This window comes from Microcaecilia unicolor, chromosome 1 (assembly GCF_901765095.1).
Source record: "Microcaecilia unicolor chromosome 1, aMicUni1.1, whole genome shotgun sequence".
Taxonomy (NCBI): domain Eukaryota; kingdom Metazoa; phylum Chordata; class Amphibia; order Gymnophiona; family Siphonopidae; genus Microcaecilia; species Microcaecilia unicolor.
The window spans coordinates 282,120,936-282,142,106 of NC_044031.1; the positions used below are offsets into that span (position 1 = coordinate 282,120,936).

A 21,171-nucleotide genomic window follows, 5' to 3' on the forward strand; every position below is an offset into this window, starting at 1 on the left:
GCATTGACTGTGCAGGATCGACGATCTGTACTATTCTGTCTGGTTTCGTTTTACAATAGGTGAATTGATGTTCTAGTGCTCACTGTAGTGTTTTTCCTTGTGTGACTCGTAGAAATGACTGCTTATGGTATGGTAGAATTGCTCTATAGGTCCTGAGTGTTTTGTATTCTCGGTATGCCTAGTACTGGTTTTTCTTTTGGGGGGGGGGGGGGGTTAAAAAATGACCAGCCCCGGGTGTCAACTACCCTAGCTACGCCACTGTACCATGGCACCCTGATCTGGCCCTTGTTAACAGGCCAAGGCCGTAACCTGCACCCTCAGAGAACTGAGAGGAAGTCCCCTTTTCAGATCTTGCCAAAACAGCTAAAATATACCCTTTCCACATGAAAAGGGAATCTACTTTGCACCATGAATCAAAGGGGCACCAAACCCAAAAATAGGCCAAGCAAGTTCAACTCCTATGAACTTTCAATAATGTGGAAATCACCGAAACTGTTGCCTCTTAAGGGCAGGGCTGCAAGACAAAATCTCACTGGGTTTTCCATCATGATGTGTCTATGATGCAGCAGATCCTTGAAGGGAGGAAATGGAGAGGGATCCCATACAGATGCCTTACCAGATTGGTATAACATGGCTCCTGGGCTAATCCACAGTAATGAGAATCATCAGACCAGGTGATCCTCTATCCTTTGCTACATTTGCCCCAGCAGAAGCCTCGAAGAAAACACATATTTCAACTGAGCTATTTGGTCACTGCTGTACCAGTGTCAAAACCTCTAGACCCCGTTTCCCTGAGATGACTAAAGAAAAATCTTCACCTTGGTGTTCTCTTCCACGGTACCAAAAGATCATATCTCAGAGAGCTCCATCTATCAACAACCAGCTGAAAAGGCTTCCCAGTTAAGTTCCCACTCCCTAGGATCTAACACTGCAACCCAGAAAATCTGCTTGTACATTTTCTACTCCTGTGCTGTGTGCTGCTGATAAGAACATAAGCTTTTTCTCTGCTCAGCAAAACAGCCTGCCTGCTTCCAATGATACACTCCTCATTCCCCTGGACAGATGAGATGCTTTTGCAATGGCACAGAGAGCAACTGACCTTGGCCCCCCTAAATATAAGGGAGGAAATGGGGCAACACCAGCCAAGATGGTTCTTATTTGAAGTCAGTTGATCGACCACGCCACCTCCATTCTGGTATAGAAGCTCTGTGCTGCCTAGTCCTCACAATGAGCTATTCACCCCAAAAGACTGGCATCTGTGATGACTACAATCCAGATAAGGGGCTCCAAATCCACATCTAAGTCCAGATGGGACTTATCCAGCCACCAACGCAGTAGGAATGGAAACCAACTCTCAAAATCCTGGGAAAGAGGAGGCCATTACGACAGCACAGAATGCAAGGAGGGCCTCATATGCACTCTTGCCCATCACGTTAAGTCTATGGTGGATGACATCAGCTCAAGACCTTCCATTCTCATGGCTGTTCCAACACCATAAACTGATGACAAACCATGCACAACTTGCTGTGTCTCTCCTTGTTGAGGAATACCCTATCTGTGTTCTAAAGTGCAAAGAGTTGTCATATATTCTTCCTGGCAAAACTCCTATGCTCTTGGGCCATCCAAGCAATAAGGTGTTCTGAAGGCCAATGCTATCTTTTTGCTTTGCAGAACAACAACTTTATATGGTGCAATATAAGTATACCTCTTTCCAAAAGGAGCAGACTTTCACCCAGCCTGTTCCCACAGGCAAAGGCTGAGCTGGATGCTATTTTAGCAGAAGCTGATGAGCGTGGAACCCATCTTATATATACAGCTTATGAAATATTTAACACTCCCTCAAGGATTTCAGGCTCTGCCAGGTGTCCTCCATGGTTATGTGTTTCCAGCCTATATAAGGACATCCACAGCAGGCTAACAGATGATCCATGTACTGGAGACTCCTTATTTGGAGATACAGTGAAAGAAATCATGGATATCATTAATGACCATGGTTCCACTTTGCTGTACCTCTAAGCCTTACCAGCAATCTATAACTTTCTCTAGACTAGCATGAACATCCCAATAGTGTTGAAGTACTGGCAAGTCAGATGCAAAGCATTAATACAGAAGGCTATAAGAGAAAATGAAGAGAAACTTGCCACATAGGCTAAAATTCACAGTAGCAACTTTTTCAGGTATATCAGAAGCAGAAAGCCTGCGAGGGAATCCATGAGACCATTAGATCATGAAGGAGCAAAAGGGGCGCTCAGGGAGGACAAGGCCATAGTGGAGAAACTGAATTAATTATTTGATTCTGTCTTTACGGAAGAAGATGTAAGAGATCTGTCTGTACCGGAAATAGTTTTCAAGGGTGATGATGTAGAGGAACTGAAAGAAATCTCAGTAAACCTAAAAGATGTACTGAGCCAAATTGACAAATTAAACAGTAGTAAATCACCTGGACTGGATGGCGTGCATCCAAGGGGACTCAAAGAACTCAAGCATGAAATTGATGATCTGCTGTTAGTAATATGTAACCTGTCATTAAAATCGTCCATAGTACCTGACAATTGGAGGGTGGCCAACGTGACACCGATTTTTTAAAAGGGTTCTAGGGGTGATCCAGGAAATTACAGATTGGTAAGCCTGACATCGGTGCTGGGGAAAATAATGGAAACTATAATAAAGAATAAAATTACAGAACACATAGACAAACATGGTTTAATGGGACACAGCATAGGTTTAGCCAAGGGAAGTCTTGCCTCACTAATTTGCTTAATTTCTTTGAAGGCATGAATAAACGTGGATAAAAGTTAGTCGACTGATGTAGTGTATCTAGATTTTCAGAAAGGTTTTGATAAAGTTCCTCATGAGAGAAAATTAAAGAGTCATGGGATAGGAAGAAAGGTTCTGGTGTGGATTAGGAATTGGTTATTGGACAAAAAACAGATGGTAGGGTTAAACGGTCATTTCTCTCATTAAGCACACCTGGCTTACTTTCAGCATTGTTATATATATATATATATTATATTGTTGAAACCTCTGTACTAGGAATTTCTAAATGTCCTGTTTCAATAGTATCCTTCAAGTATACTCTACACCAAATCATACGCTCCTGGGTGACTGTCGGTTTTCCCCCTCCATTCTAGCTTAAAAGCTGCTCTATCTCCTTTTTAAAAGTTAGTGAAATTAACCAGGATTGCACCAGGCTGCTGGTGATCAAAGTGAGGTGATCAAATTTGCAGATGAAACAAAACTATTCAAGGTTGCGGACCATGAAATATTGCAGGAAGACCTTAAGAAACTGGAAGACAGGGCGTCCAAATAGAAAATGAAATTTAATGTGGACAAATGCAAGGTGATGCACATTGGAAAGAATAATCCAAATCATAGTTACCTGATGCTAGGGTCCACCTTGGGGGTCAGCACTCAAGAAAAAGATCTGGGTGTCGTCGTAGATAATATGCTGAAGTCTTCTGCTCAGTGTGTGGCGGCGGCAGCCAAAAAAGCAAAAAGGATGCTAGGAATTATTACGAAAGGGATGGTGAATAAGATCGAAAATACTATAATGCCTTTGTATCGCTCCATGGTGCGTCTGCACCTTTGAGTACTGCATTCAGTTCTGGTAACTGCATCTCAAAAAAGATTTAGCAGAATTAGAAAAGGTTCAAAGAAGAGCGACCAAAATGATAAAAGGGATGGAACTCCTCTCGTATGAGAAAAGGCTAAAGAGGTTAGCGCTCTTCAGCTTGGAAAAGAGACGAATGAGGGGAGATATGATTGAGGTCTACAAAATCCTGAGTGGTATAGAATGAGTAGAAAATCGATTTTTTACTCATTCCAATAGTACAAAGACTAACGGATACTGGAGGAAGTTACATGGAAATACTTTAAAACAAATAGGAGGAAATATTTTTTCACTCAACGAATAGTTAAGCTCTGGAACTCTTTGCCGGAGGATGTGGTAACAGCGGTTAGTGTATCTGGGTTTAAAAAAGGTTTGGACAAATTCCTGGAGGAAAATTCCATAGTCTGCTATTGAGACAGACGTGGGAAGCAACTGCTTGCCCTGGGATTTGTAGTATGGAATGTTGCCACGACTTGGGTTTGTGCCAGGTACTTGTGACCTGGCTTGGCCACTGTTTGGAAAACAGGATACTGGGATAGATGGACCATTGGGCTCATCTAGTATGGCTTATGTTATGTTCACAAGCAGTTCAGAGGAGGAGCGCTCAACAGCTTAGTGTGCTAGACTTACGTGGCTGGGAGCCAGACAGTTGTGGGACAAAAATCTGGCAGGATGAGCAAGATACGGCTCATTCTGACCAGTTCTCATAATGGGAAAAAAGAATTAGGAAGCACCCTACTGAGAGAGTGCTGAAGAGGTTTCCTAGAAGAGGGAAACCATTTGCCTAGGATTCTTGAGAATCACTTAAGAGTATAACATTATTTTTTGTTTTTCTCATATTTTAAATATTTGGCAATGTGGTATTATCTTACTAAATATTATGTTGCATTAATATGATGGATACAAAATGATGTGGTTGTTACTGCTGGTGGTCGCGATGGGTTGATCACCCCTCTCCCGTCCCTCCAGCCCCCCCCCCCCCCATGGGTTGTGCCCATCTGCTTTCCCCCCAGCCTCCCCATGGGTCCAGCGCCCCTATCCCTTACCCCCCCGCCCCCCTTGAGCCCAGTGCCTGTCTCCCTTCCCCCCAAGGGCACAGCACCCCTCTCCCCCCCAAGGGCCCAGCGCCCCTATCCCTTCCTCCCAGCCCCCCTTCCCTTGCCCCCAGCCCTCCCAAGGGCCCAGCGCCATCTCCCTTCCCCCCAGCCTCCCCCCATGGGTCCAGCGCCCCTCTCCCTTCCGCCAGTCCCCCCATGGCTCCAGCATTCCTCTCCCTTACTACTACTACTATTTAGCATTTTTATAGCGCTACAAAGCGTACGCAGCACTGCACAAACAAAGAAGAAAGACAGTCTCTGCTCAAAGAGCTTACAATCTAATAGACAAAAAATAAAGTAAGCAAATCAATTAATGTGTAGAGGAAAGAGGAGAGGAGGGTAGGTGGAGGCGAGTGGTTACAAGTCAAAAGCAATGTTAAAGAGGTGGGCTTTCAATCTAGATTTAAAGATGGTCAAGGATGGGGCAAGACGTAGGGACCAAAAGAAAAAAGCAACACTGGACCTTCAAGAATGGGACAACAGGAGTAGTTTATTAGTCAACGACCCGACACGGGCCGTGTTTCGGTGCCAAAAAGGCGCCTGTCTCAGGGGTCTATTAATAAAAACATATAAATACATCAATAAAATAGAACATACAAAAATAAATGATGACAGCATCGTGTTGACTTCAAGCATAAATAATATATAAAAAGTTAAAAAATAATAACAATAATAACATGTTGATATTACAAACAATTATATTGATTCAATAAACTGCGTAAAATTATAATGTTCCAGCAACCGTATGATATTCATAGAGACAGCTCCAATAAATTCTAAAGTTTTAAAATATAAGTCGACATAATGTCAACCGATTTTAAAATATAGGCAGGCATGTAGTGAAAAGATTATAATATGTAAATTATATGAAAATATATATATTGTGAAGGATTTTTAAAAAAAAATAGTAATGGACATATATGTCCACGTATATACACATATATATACAGACATACTTTCAAGACTTGTAGGAACTAATCATATTTATATGTCTTTTTTTTATAAAAAAACTTGTATCATGTGGTGGTTCTAATGAATGGAATAATGTAGTTTGTCTGATCTCAATATATATGATAGCTGCAACGTCATCAGTGTAATTGGCAATGTATATGTATATAAAAAATATATCATTAGAACAGGCTTACCAAATTGTGGATATAGCGATCGTACAGAATTCAGATTGTAAGTGCCTACAAAGTGAATAGATAGAAGTTGAAAAATTATATATACTTTTGCTTTTAGGGAAACGCGGCAAGTACTCATGGCCCCTTTAAGGAAGGATTAGTATTTAAATATATGAAATGTGGAAATAACAGTGCCTTTCTTAATGATTGAAAATGCACCCTTTAAAAATTGGAGGGGAAACCCGGTATTTAGTTGGCTTATTACAGGTATCGTGCCTCGCTTTTAGCATATACATAGAAAATGAAAGAGAAAAGCCCAGAGATAAAATTGCCGGTAAGGCTGTTTAAAAAAAAAAAAAAAACTTCTTACCTTTAAAGACAGCCTGGATAACTTGCATTAATTTCGCTTTAGCGCAAGTAAAAGGGGCTCCGGCGAAGGAGCCTTCTCCTGTTTGATCCGAAAGGATAAAAAGTTGTTTAATGTCTGATTCTTTGTATATAAAGTAACAAAAAAGGCGGCAAAAGAAAGACGCCAAGGAAAAGACGTTTATGAAGGGTTGAGTGAACGTCATTAAGACGTTGGCGTGATGACGTCATATTTTACAGATATGAATTTTAAGGAGACAGAGCACCATTAGAGGTGCTTTCAGGCATAGTATATACATTTGTAATTATTATCAGTCAAAATGAATAGTGCATATTAACATAAACAGTTGTAGGGCAGTGGTAGCCGTAGGCATAGTTTGGATAATGTACTGAGTATAGGTTGCTTGACATTTAAATCAATTTATCAAAAAGAAAATATAATAATTGATAATAAATAGTAACATAAAGCAGTAATCAGAAATCATAATTTGTTACATAAGTGGTTGAATACGATGCTTCATAGGGTGATGATGAAATAAGGAATGAACAGTATTTTAAGGAAAAGTTCTTTTTTTAAAATTGAAAAAATTGTTATCTATGTAAATCTGTCAATCTGATATTCCTTATTGAAACATAACAACAAAAAAGAAGAAAGGGTTGAAAGGTTAAATTTAAAAAAAAGGAAATAATAAGGGTAAAAAATAAAAATTAAAAATTACAGGATAAAAGGATAAGGATCAAGAATCAAGAAAAAACTGTGAGATCCAGTTCTGCATTGAGTCCTACTGGATGTAGTGTATTCAGCTGAAAGATGGTTTTTTGCTCTTGTTTAAGTAGCATTGAGTCTAAATTTCCACCTCTCCATGGTTTTGATATGACCTTAAATACACAGAAACGGAGGTCGGCGAAGCTGTGAGATTGTTCCAGACAGTGATTTACCAATGGTGCAGAAGTGTCCATACGTCTGATGTTGCTTCTGTGTTCTATCATTCTAGTTTTCACTTTTCGAATTGTTTTTCCTATATAGATCAGGTTGCAAGGACACAGAATTAAATAGATTACACCCTCTGTATTGCAATCTGATGAGTGATTCAATGGATAGTGCTTCATTGTGGTGGGGTGTATAAAAGTGCTAATGTTCATAGAGGATGCACATACCGAACATGACCCACAAGGTTTGTGTCCAGTTGGAAGTTCAGCTGTTGATCTTGTGTTAGGCAGGGCAGAAGGAGCCACGATTTCTTTAATGTTTCTGTTTCTCGTGTGCGCTACAGTTAGATGTTTATTCTTGAAGCAGTCTAGGTTCTCTAAGATGTGCCAATGTTTTCTCAAAATTCTCTGTATATCAGATGACAGGTTTGAAAACCTAAGGTTGCATACTATGTCAGGATTTTTTCTTTGTACTTGGCCCTGTAGCAATGTATCTCTATCTGCCATTCTTGCCATGTTAAGTCCTCTATTAACGTGTTCCTCGGGATAGCCTCTTGAGAGAAACCTTTCCGACATAGGTATTGCTTGATTTTCAAAGTCGTCGTAGTTACTGCAAAGTTTTCTTAATCGGAGGAATTGTGAGTATGGTAGATTCTTTTTCAAACTCCTGTTATGAAAGCTCTGAAAATGCAAAAAATGGTTCTTGTCGGTCGGTTTCCTATATATTGTTGTTGTGAAATAGTATGTTTCTTTTCTGATAAGTATGTCTAGAAATGGTATTTCTTCTTTATCGTATTTCATAGAAAATTTTAAGTGTGGATTGAGGTTATTTAGCCAACCATGGAATTCCTCGAGTCTAGCGGTGTTCCCCTTCCAAAGGATAAGGATATCGTCTATATAGCGTTTCCATAGCTTAAGTTCCTCCTTAAAGGGGTGATCTTCCAAGTATTGATGTTCAAAAGAAGCTACGTAGAGTATTGCCAGATCGGGAGCCATGCTTGCTCCCATCGCTGTGCCTTTTATCTGTTTGTAAAAGGATTTCTGGAAACTGAAGAAATTCTCTTGCAGTGCTATAGATGCCAGCTGAATGATAAAAGCCGTAGGTACTCTTAGATTATTTTCTCTGTCGTTTAGTACATCAGTGATAATGTTTAAAACCGGTTGGTGTGGGATATTAGTGTAAAGTGATTCCAAGTCCAAGGTGACCATAGTTAATTCTGAAAGGTCGCCATCATATTCTTCTAGCAGATTGATCACATGGGAAGAATCTCTAATGTAGGATTTCACTAGCGGGATGAAGGGTCTGAGAAAAGTGTCCACGAAAATGGAGAGAGGCTCCAGAACAGAGCCTATACCCGATACTATGGGTCTTCCTGGGGGGTCAGTTAAAGACTTGTGAATCTTAGGTAAGGTGTATATGATAGGAGTTACAGGATGTTTTGTAATGAGAAAATCTCTTTCTTTATTAGTGAGGAAACCAGAATTAAACCCAAAATTGACCCAAAAATTTATTTCTTTTTGAAGTTCTTCTGTTGGATCACTGTCCAGTTTAAGGTAATATTGAGTGTCGGATAGTTGGCGATTGATTTCTCTAATGTAGTCACTTGTATTAAGAATGACTATTCCACCTCCCTTATCTGCTGGTTTTATTGTGATCTCTTCGTTGGTTTTCAGGTCATGCAGTGCTTTGTTTTCAGCTGTAGAGAGGTTATAGAACTGTCTTTTTTTCTAATGTCTCAATGTCTCTTAAAACACATTGGTTGAATGTTGATATAATTGGGTCAACAGGTCCTGGGGGAAGCCATTTCGATGGAGGTTTGACAATTGAAGGATCTGGATTGGTGGAATTATCCCCGAAAAAATGTTGGATCTTAAGTTTCCTTTCAAATTTGTTCAAATCAATTCTGGTCTGTAACGGGTCATAGTTACATGAGGGGACAAATTTCAATCCTTTTCTAAGAACTGAGATTTCTTCATTGGTTAAGGTTTTTTTTGAGAGGTTAATGATTGGAATATCTAGTTCCTGTATGATTGATGACGTTGATAGTATGTCCTGCCTCTTCCTCTGCCGCGTCCTCTCCCTCTTCCTCGAAATTCCATCCTGGGAATTTGATGGTGTTGGTACTCTTGGTACCTTTCTTTGGTCTTGTATTGTTGATACTGTGGATGTTGAGAGTAATATCTCTCTTCTTTTTTCTTTTTGAATTTCGTATCCCATAGTGTGTCTAAAAAAGTGGAACTACTTTGCTTACCTGGTATCAGAGTGGAATCATTGATAGGAGTGGAACATGGTGAGATGAAGAGTTCATCTGAGTCATTTCGTATTCTTTTGCGTGCTCTTTCTCTGTTGTGGTTTGTGCCCTCTGGATTTCTTTCCATCATACGATCCTCAGTGGTGTGTGGGTTGGTAGATGGTTTTCTCTGATGTCTTTTCCTGATTCTGGTTGATGGTGGTTTAATTTTGTTGACCCATGGATAGACAAAACCATGTTTATAGTCTTCTTCATCCCTTTTGTATTTGTCGTATTTGGTCTTTTTGATATCCCTCTTATAGCTATCTAGTTTTGTATCAAGTGCTGAGGCATTGCTGTCAAAGTTTGGATCTTCTCGTTTAAGAATGTCTATCGTCTTTTCCTTGGTGTCTTTCTTTTGCCGCCTTTTTTGTTACTTTATATACAAAGAATCAGACATTAAACAACCTTTTATCCTTTCGGATCAAACAGGAGAAGGCTCCTTCGCCGGAGCCCCTTTTACTTGCGCTAAAGCGAAATTAATGCAAGTTATCCAGGCTGTCTTTAAAGGTAAGAAGTTTTTTTTTTTTTTTTTTAAACAGCCTTACCGGCAATTTTATCTCTGGGCTTTTCTCTTTCATTTTCTATGTATATGCTAAAAGCGAGGCACGATACCTGTAATAAGCCAACTAAATACCGGGTTTCCCCTCCAATTTTTAAAGGGTGCATTTTCAATCATTAAGAAAGGCACTGTTATTTCCACATTTCATATATTTAAAGGTAAAATTATGTATAATCATACCTGATAATTTTCTTTCCATTAATCATAGCTGATCAATCCATAGACTGGTGGGTTGTGTCCATCTACCAGCAGGTGGAGATAGAGAGCAAACTTTTGCCTCCCTATATGTGGTCATGTGCTGCCGGAAACTCCTCAGTATGTCGATATCAAAGCTCCATCCGCAGGACTCAGCACTTAGAGAATTACACCCACGAAGGGACACTCTGCCCAGCTCACCACCGCCGAAACGGGGGAGGGGAATTAACCCAGCTCATCCCCACACAAGTGGGGGAGGGGAATCCGTCCAGCTCATCCCCGCGGAGCGGGGGAGGGACACCACACCCGCCGATGCGGGGGGATCTGGCTTATCCTGCAACCGCAACCGCGGGAGGAGCTGACTGACCCTAACACCGCCGAAGCGGGAGGGGTACAAAGCTGCCCTACAGCCGCACGAAGCGGGAGGGAGTGCCGGCATAATTTATGTCTCAATCCAGCCCCGTAAAACGGAGGGGAGAGGAATGCAGCAGCTCACTGTAACACAAAGTCGTCTCAACTCTTGAAGAATCCAAGTGAAAGAAGAACTTGAACACGAAGTCCTCCTGAAGTAACTGAAGGCTAAACTTGAACCTAAAATTCAACCAGAATATAAACAGTACAGATATCTGGGAGGGGCTATGGATTGATCAGCTATGATTAATGGAAAGAAAATTATCAGGTATGATTATACATAATTTTACCTTCCATATCATCAAGCTGATCAATCCATAGACTGGTGGGATGTACCGAAGCAGTACTCACCCAGGGCGGGACATAGAAATCCCTGACCTCAACACTGAAGCTCCAAACCGGGCCTCCGCCCGTGCAGCCACAGTCAAACGGTAATGCTTGGAGAATGTATGAGCCGAAGCCCACGTTGCCGCCTTGCATATCTCTTCCAAGGAGACGGATCCGGCCTCTGCCATCGAGGCCGCCTGAGCTCTCGTGGAGTGAGCCTTCAGCTGGATAGGCGGCACCTTCCCCGCGGCCACATAAGCCGCTGCAATGGCTTCCTGGACCCATCTTGCCACTGTAGGCTTAGCAGCCTGCAGACCCTTACGAGGACCTGCAAACAGGACAAACAGATGATCCGATTTCCGGAAATCATTGGTCACTTCCAAGTATCTGATGATGACTCGTCTCACCTCCAGATATTCAAGAGTGGAATACTCCTCTGGGTAGTCCTCCCTATGAAAGGAAGGGAGACAGAGCTGCTGATTCACATGGAAGCGAGAACCAATCTTGGGCAGGAAGGAAGGCACTGTGCGAATAGTCACTCCTGCCTCAGTGAACTGCAGAAAAGGCTCTCGACATGAGAGCGCCTGGAGCTCGGAAACTCTTCTGTCTGAAGTGATAGCCACCAAAAAGACTGCTTTCAACGTCAGGTCTTTCAGAGATGCCCTCGACAAGGGTTCCAAAGGCGGCTTCTGCAATGCTCTTAGCACCAGGTTGAGATTCCACGCAGGCACCACTGAGTGCAGAGGAGGGCGCAGGTGATTAACTCCCTTGAGAAAGCGCACCACATCTGGCTGCGAAGCCAGGGAAGCACCCTTCAGGCGGCCCCTGAAGCAAGCCAGAGCCGCTACCTGGACTTTAAGGGAACTGAGCGACAGGCCTTTCTCCAGACCTTCTTGCAGGAACGCCAACACTGAAGAAATTGGAGCAGTGAAGGGAGAAAGTGAGCCTGCTTCACACCATGCTGCAAAGATACGCCAAACCCTGGCGTAAGCAGTAGAAGTAGAGCGCTTCCTCGCTCTCAGCATAGTGGCGATGACCTTGTCTGAGAAGCCCTTCTTCCTCAGACGCTGCCGCTCAATAGCCAGGCCGTAAGACCAAAGGGAGAGGGATCCTCCATCACCACGGGACCCTGATGTAACAGGCCCTGCTCCACTGACAGCCGCAGAGGCTCGTCGACTGAGAGCCTGAACAAGTCCGCATACCAGGGACGTCTGGGCCAATCCGGACCCACCAGGATTACCCTGCCGGGATGCTTTGCCACCCGGTCTAGCACCCTGCCCAACATGGGCCAGGGCGGGAACACATAGAGGAGCTCTTGTGTCGGCCACTGTTGGAGAAGAGCATCTACTCCCAGGGATCGAGGGTCCCGTCCTCTGCTGAAAAAGCGCGGCACTTGGCCATTGGCCAATGACGCCATCAGATCTAGGCTCGGCTGGCCCCAGCGCTTCGTGATGTCCAAGAACGCCTGAGCAGATAGTTGCCACTCTCCGGGCTCCAAGGTATGGCGACTGAGAAAGTCCGCCTTGACATTCATGACTCCGGCAATGTGGGCCGCTGAAAGCTGCTCCAGGTTCGCTTCCGCCCACTGGCAAAGACTCATAGCCTCCTTGGCTAGAGGGGCGCTCTGGTACCTCCCTGGCGGTTGATATAGGCCACAGCCGTGGCATTGTCCGACAGGACCCGTACAGGCTTCACACCAGTACCGGGATGAACTCCAATAACACCAACCGAATGGCTCTGAGTTCCAGGAGGTTGATAGACCACTTGCCTCTGCAGGAGACTAGAGCCCCTGCGCTGTCCTTCCCAAGCAGTGGGCTCCCCAGCCCATCAAAGAGGCGTCTGTCGTGACGACAATCCACTCCGGGGTCACCAGAGGCAATCCTGCAGACAACTTGTCTGTCTGCGTCCACCAGCTCAGCGCCTTGCGCACTGCTGGGTCCACGGGAAGGCGCACAGCATAATCCTCCGACATCGGAGTCCAGCGCAGCAGCAGAGATAGCTGTAGTGGTCTCATATGAGCCCTGGCCCAGGGCACTACTTCCATCGTGGCCGTCATAGAGCCCAACAGCTGCACGTAGTCCCAAGCCCGAATAGGGGAGGCTACTAGGAACTAGTCCACCTGAGCCTGAAGCTTGACAATCCGATTGTCTGGCAGGAACACTCTGCCCACTTGGGTGTCGAATCGAACTCCCAGATACACCAGGGACTGAGTCGGGCGCAGCTGGCTCTTCTTCCAGTTGATGATCCATCCCAGGGAGCTCAAAAGAGCAACTACCCGGTCCATAGCTTTGCCGCACTCTGCATAAGAGGGGGCTCGGATCAACCAGTCGTCCAGATAAGGATGGACTTGTACTCCTTCCTTTAGCAGGAAGGCCGCTATGACCCCCATTACTTTGGAAAAGGTCCGCGGAGCAGTAGCCAACCCGAAAGGGAGGGCTCTGAACTGGAAGTGTCGTCTCAGGACTGTAAAACGCAGAAAGCGTTGGAGAGGAGGCCAGATGGGAATATGCAGGTACGCTTCCTTGATGTCCAAGGAAGCCAAGAACTCTCCTGCCTTCACTGCCGCTATAACAGAGCGGAGAGTCTCCATGCGAAAGTGCCTCACTTTCCAGGCCCGATTGACCCCTTTGAGGTCGAGGATAGGCCGGACAGAACCTCCTTTCTTTGGAACCACAAAGTAATGGAGTAACGTCCCTTGCCAATCTGATTTTTTGGCACCGGAACGACCGCACCCAGGCGGATCAGGTTGTCCAAGGTCTGCTGCACTACCACAGCTTGACCGGAGACTTGCAGGGAGAGAGTACAAACCCGTCTCTTAAGGGTTGGCAGAACTCTAGCTTGTAGCCGTCTCTGATGACTTCCAGCACCCACACGTCTGAAGTTATAGTGGTCCACTCGCCCAGAAACGAGGACAGCCGTCCTCCAATCTGCACTGGGGCGTGGACCAAGGCCCCGTCATTGGGTACGAGACCCTGGGGAGGACCGGAGGGAGCACCTCCGGGACGGCGGTCTCTGCGAAAGGAAGGCTGCTTGGGGGAGAAATTCCTCTTGAAGGAAGAGGGGGCAGAGGAACCCGACTTGCCCGGGCGGTATGGAGGTATCGGGACGAGTACTAACCCGAGCCCTGACCTCTGGTAATTTCTTGCCCTTAGACGTGCCGAGATCGGTCACGATTTTGTCCAGCTCGACCCCAAAGAGCAGCTTGCCTTTAAAAGGCAATCTAGCCAGGCGGGATTTAGAGGCGTGGTCAGCAGACCAATGTTTCAGCCAAAGCCACCGCCGCGCAGAGACTGTCTGAGCCATGCCTTTAGCTGAGGCTCTCCAGACATCATACAGCAAGTCTGCCAAATAGGCTAAGCCCGATTCCAGGGCCGGCCAATCAGCCCTCAAGGAATGATCCGAGGGGGAAGCCCGCTGCACCATAGTCCGGCACGCCCTGGCCACATAGGAGCCGCAAACTGAGGCCTGCAAACTTAAAGCAGCTGCCTCCAAGGACGACCTTAAGGCCGCCTCCAATCTTCTGTCTTGGGCGTCCTTTAGGGCCGTGCCACCTTCCACCGGCAACGCCGTTTTCTTAGTCACCGCAGTGATTAAAGAATCCACGGTAGGCCACAGATAGGCCTCACGTTCACTCACAGCCAAAGGATAGAGGCGGGACATAGCCCTAGCCACTTTAAGGCTCGTTTCCGGGACATCCCATTGAGCCGCAATTAAGGTGTGCATGGCATCATGCACGTGGAAGGTTCTAGGCGGGCGCTTCGTCCCCAGCATAATGGCAGAGCCAACAGGGGCTGAGGGAGAGACGTCCTCCGGAGAGGAAATCTTCAAAGTGTCCATGGCCTGTAACAACAGGTTGGGCAAATCCTCTGGGCTAAAAAGCCGCGCTGCAGAGGGGTCATCTGCTCCAGCCGAGCGGGGATCTATCTCCTCCAAGGAATCCGCAAAGGATCGTTGGGAGACCTCAGACACGCTGCCCTCATCTACATCGGAGGAGACAAAGTCCTCCAAGGCCTGGAAATCAACCCGAGGGCGTTTACCTCTGGGAACCTCAACCTCTTTATCAGAAGAGGGAGCAGGGGCAGCGTTTTGCATGAGGAAAGCCTGATGCAGCAGCAAAACAAACTCGGGGGAGAAACCCCCCAGACTGTGCACTTCCGCAGCCTGGGCAACAGCCCTAGACGCACTCTCAACCGGCGCTCGCAATAGCGGGGGAGAGACATGCTGCGCATCCAAAATGGCGTCCGGCGCGAAACTCCGTGAAGGAGCCGCGCGGGAAGAACGGCGCTTAACTTTAGCCGCTTTTGTGCCGTCGCCCAAATTAAGGGCGTTCATGGCATTAATGTCTTCAACCTCAAGGGCGGCCCCGAAGAAGCCGTCCGAGCCGCGTGGCCGGCCAAGATGGCGGAGGCAAGGAGCGGGGGATGGGCGTTTATGGCGGGAAAAAACCGCCACGCCGGAGGAACGACCGGGACATTCATCGGTCACTAAACTATCACCCATCAAGGGCGAATCAGGTTGTAAAACCCCCGCATCCCCTCTAGAAGCGCTCCAGCGATCCGGGGAGCGACCCTTTGCGCCCTCGCCCTCCGACGCCATTGCCACGAGGAGAAGAATCGGGGAACCCCTGCCCGCTATAAAAAGGTAAAATTACCTGCTTGGCGCTCCGAGCTGTAACGAACTGGTGTCCCAGTGAGTAGCTGCAATGAACGTTTAAAGAAACGTCGAATTAAACGCCTTTAAAGACGTTTAAAAATATTTTTTTTTTTTTTTTTTTTTAAACGGAGCCAGCGGGAGGGGGGAGAAAAGGAGGGACCTGGCACCACCAGGTTTGCACTTGCTCAAAAGAGCCCTCAACCCCAGGCCTCAACAAAACCTAAGGATTAGGCTTGGAGGCCTAGCCAGAGCTGCTGCTGTGTGTGACCACCACCTGCTGAGATAGAGAACATACTGAGGAGTTTCCGGCAGCACATGACCACATATAGGGAGGCAAAAGTTTGCTCTCTATCTCCACCTGCTGGTAGATGGACACAACCCACCAGTCTATGGATTGATCAGCTTGATGATATGGAATACTAATCCTTCCTTAAAGGGGCCATGAGTACTTGCCGCGTTTCCCTAAAAGCAAAAGTATATATAATTTTTCAACTTCTATCTATTCACTTTGTAGGCACTTACAATCTGAATTCTGTACGATCGCTATATCCACAATTTGGTAAGCCTGTTCTAATGATATATTTTTTATATACATATACATTGCCAATTACACTGATGACGTTGCAGCTATCATATATATTGAGATCAGACAAACTACATTATTCCATTCATTAGAACCACCACATGATACAAGTTTTTTTATAAAAAAAAGACATATAAATATGATTAGTTCCTACAAGTCTTGAAAGTATATCTGTATATATATGTGTATATACGTGGACATATATGTCCATTACTATTTTTTTTTAAAATCCTTCACAATATATATATTTTCATATAATTTACATATTATAATCTTTTCACTACATGCCTGCCTATATTTTAAAATCGGTTGACATTATGTCGACTTATATGTTAAAACTTTAGAATTTATTGGAGCTGTCTCTATGAATATCATACGGTTGCTGGAACATTATAATTTTACGCAGTTTATTGAATCAATATAATTGTTTGTAATATCAACATGTTATTATTGTTATTATTATTTTTTAACTTTTTATATATTATTTATGCTTGAAGTCAACACGATGCTGTCATCATTTATTTTTGTATGTTCTATTTTATTGATGTATTTATATGTTTTTATTAATAGACCCCTGAGGCAGGCGCCTTTTTGGCGCCGAAACACGGCCCGTGTCGGGTCCTTGACTAATAAAGTACTCCTGTTGTCCCATTCTTGAAGGTCCAGTGTTGCTTTTTTCTTTTGGTTTCTCCGTTTGTATACTGTATTACCCTCTCTGCCTGTATTGCAAGACGTAGGGACTCAGGAAGTCTATTCCAGGCGTAGGGTGCAGCGAGACAGAAGGAGCGAAGTCTGGAGTTGGCAGTAGTGAAGAAGGGAACAGATAAGAAGGATTTATCCATGGAACGGAGTGCATGGGAAGGGGTGTAGGGAAGGACCAGTGTGGAGAGATACTGGGGAGCAGCAGATTGAGTACATTTATAGGTTAGTACAAGAAGTTTGAACAGGATGCGAAAACGGATAGGGAGCCAGTGAAGCGACCTGAGGAGAAGGGTAGTATGAGTAAAGCGACCCTGGCGGAAGACGAGACGGGCAGCAGAGTTTTGAACAGACTGGAGAGGTGACTAAGTGGGAGGCCAGCAAGAAGCAGATTGCAGTAGTCTAAACGAGAAGTGACAAGGGTGTGGATGAGGGTTCTGGTAGAGTGCTCAGAAAGAAAGGGGCAGATTTTATGGATGTTATAAAGAAAGAAACGACAGGTCTTGGCGATCTCCTGGATATGAGTAGAGAAGGAGAGAGAGGAGTCAAAGATGACCCCAAGGTTACGAGCTGAAGAGACAGGGAGAATGAGAGAGCCATCAACAGAAATAGAAAATGGGGAGAGCGGGGAGGTGGGTTTGGGGGAAAAAATGAGAAGCTCGGTTTTGGTCATGTTTAATTTCAGGTGGCATTGAGACAGCCAGACAGCAATGTCAGACAAGCACGCTGAAACTTTGGTTTGGATGCAAGGTGAGATATCAGGGGTAGAAAGGTAGATTTGGGAGTCATCAGCATAGAGATGGTAGAAAAAGCCATGGGATGAGATTAATGAACCAAGGGAAGAAGTGTAGATAGAAAAGAGGAGGGGACCAAGAACAGGTTCACTGCCTTCCGTCCAGCTTCCAGCCCTCCATCATGGGTCCAGTGCCTCTCCTCCTTCTCTCCAGCCAGCCCTACCCTCCCTGGTCCAACACCTTTCTCCCTCCCTGTGGGATCAGCAGCCCCTCTCCTGCATGTCCAGTGCCCCCCCCCCCCAAGAATCCAGCAACTCCCCCCTGCCCCTCCAGAGCCCCCCCCCTCCATGGGTCCGGCACTTTGTCTTCTCCCCCCCCTCCCCACTGTGGTAGCTCTATCTTGTGCAGCCAACAGCAATCTCCACAGGCCTGTTCTGAGGCCTTCCCTCTGTCTAGTCCAGCTTCTGATGCAAGGCAGGACAGCAGAGGGAAGGCCCCAAAGCAGGCCTGTGGAGATCGCTGTCTTGCTGTGTAAGGTAGAGCTACTGTGGGAGGAGGGGGGAAGGAGGGAGGGAGAAAGGAAGGCAAACAGACTCGGAGATGCTGGACCTGTGGGAGAGGTAACCGTTGGGGGGGGGGGGGGGTGTTACCACAGGAGCAAAGCTTTTTATTGTTCCCGGGGGGGGGGGGGGGGGGGGGGGGGTGGGGGGAATAAGATTTGTTTTTGCACCTCTGGTAAACGGCCCAATTGTTTTCCTGCTACTGTTGCTGTGTCATTCTCTAGTATGATGCTCCACCATAGCATCTACAGTTATGTAAAAAACTGAATACTGAAGCTTCAGAACAGCATTAAGAACTGCTTATTCCGTATGTTTACACATCACTACAGCAACTACGATTCCCTCCAGAGGGCTGTGAATGCTGCTTCTGCAGTGTAACCATCCTCAAAAGGCCAGAGAAGCTGACATCAGGTTTAGCAACCAAACCTTGGACTTCTACATGGAAGTGCTGCTGCTGGGCCATCAGGTTAACCCTTATTTTCCTCATTGTTGAAGTTCAGCTTTTATCTGGCCTTCTGATGTTTCTATTTTTAAAGTGAATGAAGAGAAACCAGTACACTCAACAGACTCAAGGCATGACTGCATACACCAAGCCAACCTGACTTGGAAACCTGTGGAAATCACAGTGGACACACAAAGAACAGACCATTTACACCAACAATCTCTCACCTTTAGTGGCTGCCTCTTCTGCTTCCTTATACATTCCCAGGAAGAAGTAAGTGCAAGCCAAGTTCACCCAGACATCAGGGTTGCATACCTCACGTTTGCTAATAGCTTCATACTCCTAAAACACACAAGTCAGATCACATTGTATTTACAATCTGTAGCAAAGAGAGAGGAAAGAAAGTGAAAAACCATATTAAAAAAAAATCTTCAGCTTTTACTGTTTCTTTACCAAGCTATGATGCTCAATGGAGTGTGAATGAGTGGGACAGCATGTGCTGTGTGAATAATGAAGCTACAGCCCCGAATAAGGCAAACAATTTAGCAGGCCCTTGTTGACGTATTCTGTTATATACTGCATTGAACATGATTTGCATAATGATACATATTGCTTGAGGAGGTAGACCTCCCTGAGGTATTGTTTATCCAGGAGACTCACTTGAAGCTTCTGTACCATAAAAACTAAATAGGGTAATTCTATAAAATAGGCGCTAATTATGTATGTAAATGTTTAGAAAAATGGCACATATTTGCATAAAAGCCAAAAACATGCTAAATGCTATTCTGTAAATGGAAGAATTATGTTTTACGTGATAATTTTCTTTCCTTTAATCCTACTAGACTAGTTCAGACTAATGGTTTATGTCCATCCACCAGTGAAGGAAGACAGAGAAAATAGTTCCAAGTAATTCACCCCTTAAGGGCTTTGTGCAGCCTGGAACATTCAGTATTTTAAATAGCCAGCAATGGTGCTCCAAACATCTACAAAGAAAAACAGCAAAATCTGTACAGACAAGGAATCCACTCATTCACAGGTGTAATAAACCTAGTGGGTCATGCTCAACTGAGCTACAGATAGACCACCAAGCCAGGAGATGTGGTGCAAGATATATCCTGCAGCGTAGTTCATACTCGACTGACATTCAGATATTCCACCGAGTCAGGAGAAGTGGCTCAAGTTGCAACATGGAGCGTGACTCATACTTAATGGACACAGCAATATACCATTTAGGCAGAAGATGGAATAAGATCTGAAGCAAAAGTCATAGCTTAGACACTATTGACCAGTAGAAAGTGCAGTAACAAGAGATGAGACCTAAAGGAAATCGAGAACTTACAGAAACCAGAGAGGGAAGGCATCTGCACTGGTCTGGTAGGATTAAAGAGAAAAGATGATCAAATAAGATATAATTTTTCCTTCCTTGGCTTCCATACCAGACCAATCCAGACTAATGGGATGTAGTAAAGTAGTCTCCGAATTAGGACGGGTGACACCTAAGAAGAACGTGAGAAGAGTCTCAAACGATTCTGATGAAAGTAGATTGTGAAGAATAAAATACAATCTATAAGTGATCTGTGAAACTGGTCTTTTTATTTTAGAGTTACATAAGGTATCTTGTTAACAAGGTGAAAGACTAGCGGAGACATCTCTCTGCTTCTAATTCTCCCCAAATCCAGTAGTGCAAATGGTTACATTTATAGTTCTTAAGTAGAGGAGTGTGGTAGCCGTGTTAGTCCACTCTTAAGGTTATCAATAGAAATCAAACAAAATAAAACATGGAAAAGAAAATAAGATGATACCTTTTTTTATTGGACGTAACTTAATACATTTCTTGATTAGCTTTCGAAGGTTGCCCTTTCCGATCTGATGAAGAAGGGCAACCTTCGAAAGCTAATCAAGAAATGTATTAAGTTATGTCCAATAAAAAAGGTATCATCTTATTTTCTTTTCCATGTTTTATTTTGTTTGATTTTTATTTATAGTTCTGAAACCACAGATGTGGTAATGAATCAATTCTATTCATGAGCAGCAAAAATACATAGGACAGGGGTCTTTGAGTGACAGGATACAGATGTTTCTTTAAGAAAAGCAAAACTCGTCTCATAAATGGTATTTCTCAATTGTTGATAAGGAAAGGCTAACAAAAGCCTCCTAAGGCAAGCAGCGATACTCAGACACTGTTGAAGATTAAAAAATGCCCAGGCATATAGGGTAACCATGATTCTCAGCATCTCAACAACAGACAACTGGGAATCCAACCTGGTAGATCTGCTTGGGCCAGAACAATGAAAGGAATACTGCTATTGATAAGTGCTAAGTCCACACTAACTGAAATACAGACAACTGTGTATCATTCAACCCAAAAGGGTCTACTACCCAAAAACCCCGCAGGTTGCACAGCTCTAAGCAAATTCGACTCAGAATAAGCCAGACATCTCCACAGATTAAGAAGATATAAATCAAGAGAGTTCCTGATGAAAGGCTAGAGACAAAGATGCCATCCTCAAGAAAGAAGGAAAGTAGTCTCTTTGTCAAACATGGAGCTGCAGTACCCAAATGGAAAAACAGCCAAGCTGTGCCTGGA

The 21,171-nt window shown here is 44.6% G+C and overlaps 1 protein-coding gene across 2 annotated transcripts in view; it reads right to left on the reverse strand.

The window, feature by feature from the left end:
- The window catches only part of TTC26 (tetratricopeptide repeat domain 26), a 391,044-nt gene that overhangs the window by 238,808 nt on the left and 131,065 nt on the right, over positions 1-21,171 (reverse strand). Inside the window, exon 2 of one of the 2 annotated variants that reach the window (XM_030207135.1) lies at positions 18,812-18,926. The exons of the other annotated variant lie outside the window; for it this stretch is intronic. Within the exon in view, the coding sequence (XP_030062995.1) occupies positions 18,812-18,926 (115 nt within the window). The remainder of the gene's footprint in view (positions 1-18,811; positions 18,927-21,171) is intronic. 2 annotated transcript variants of the gene reach the window in all.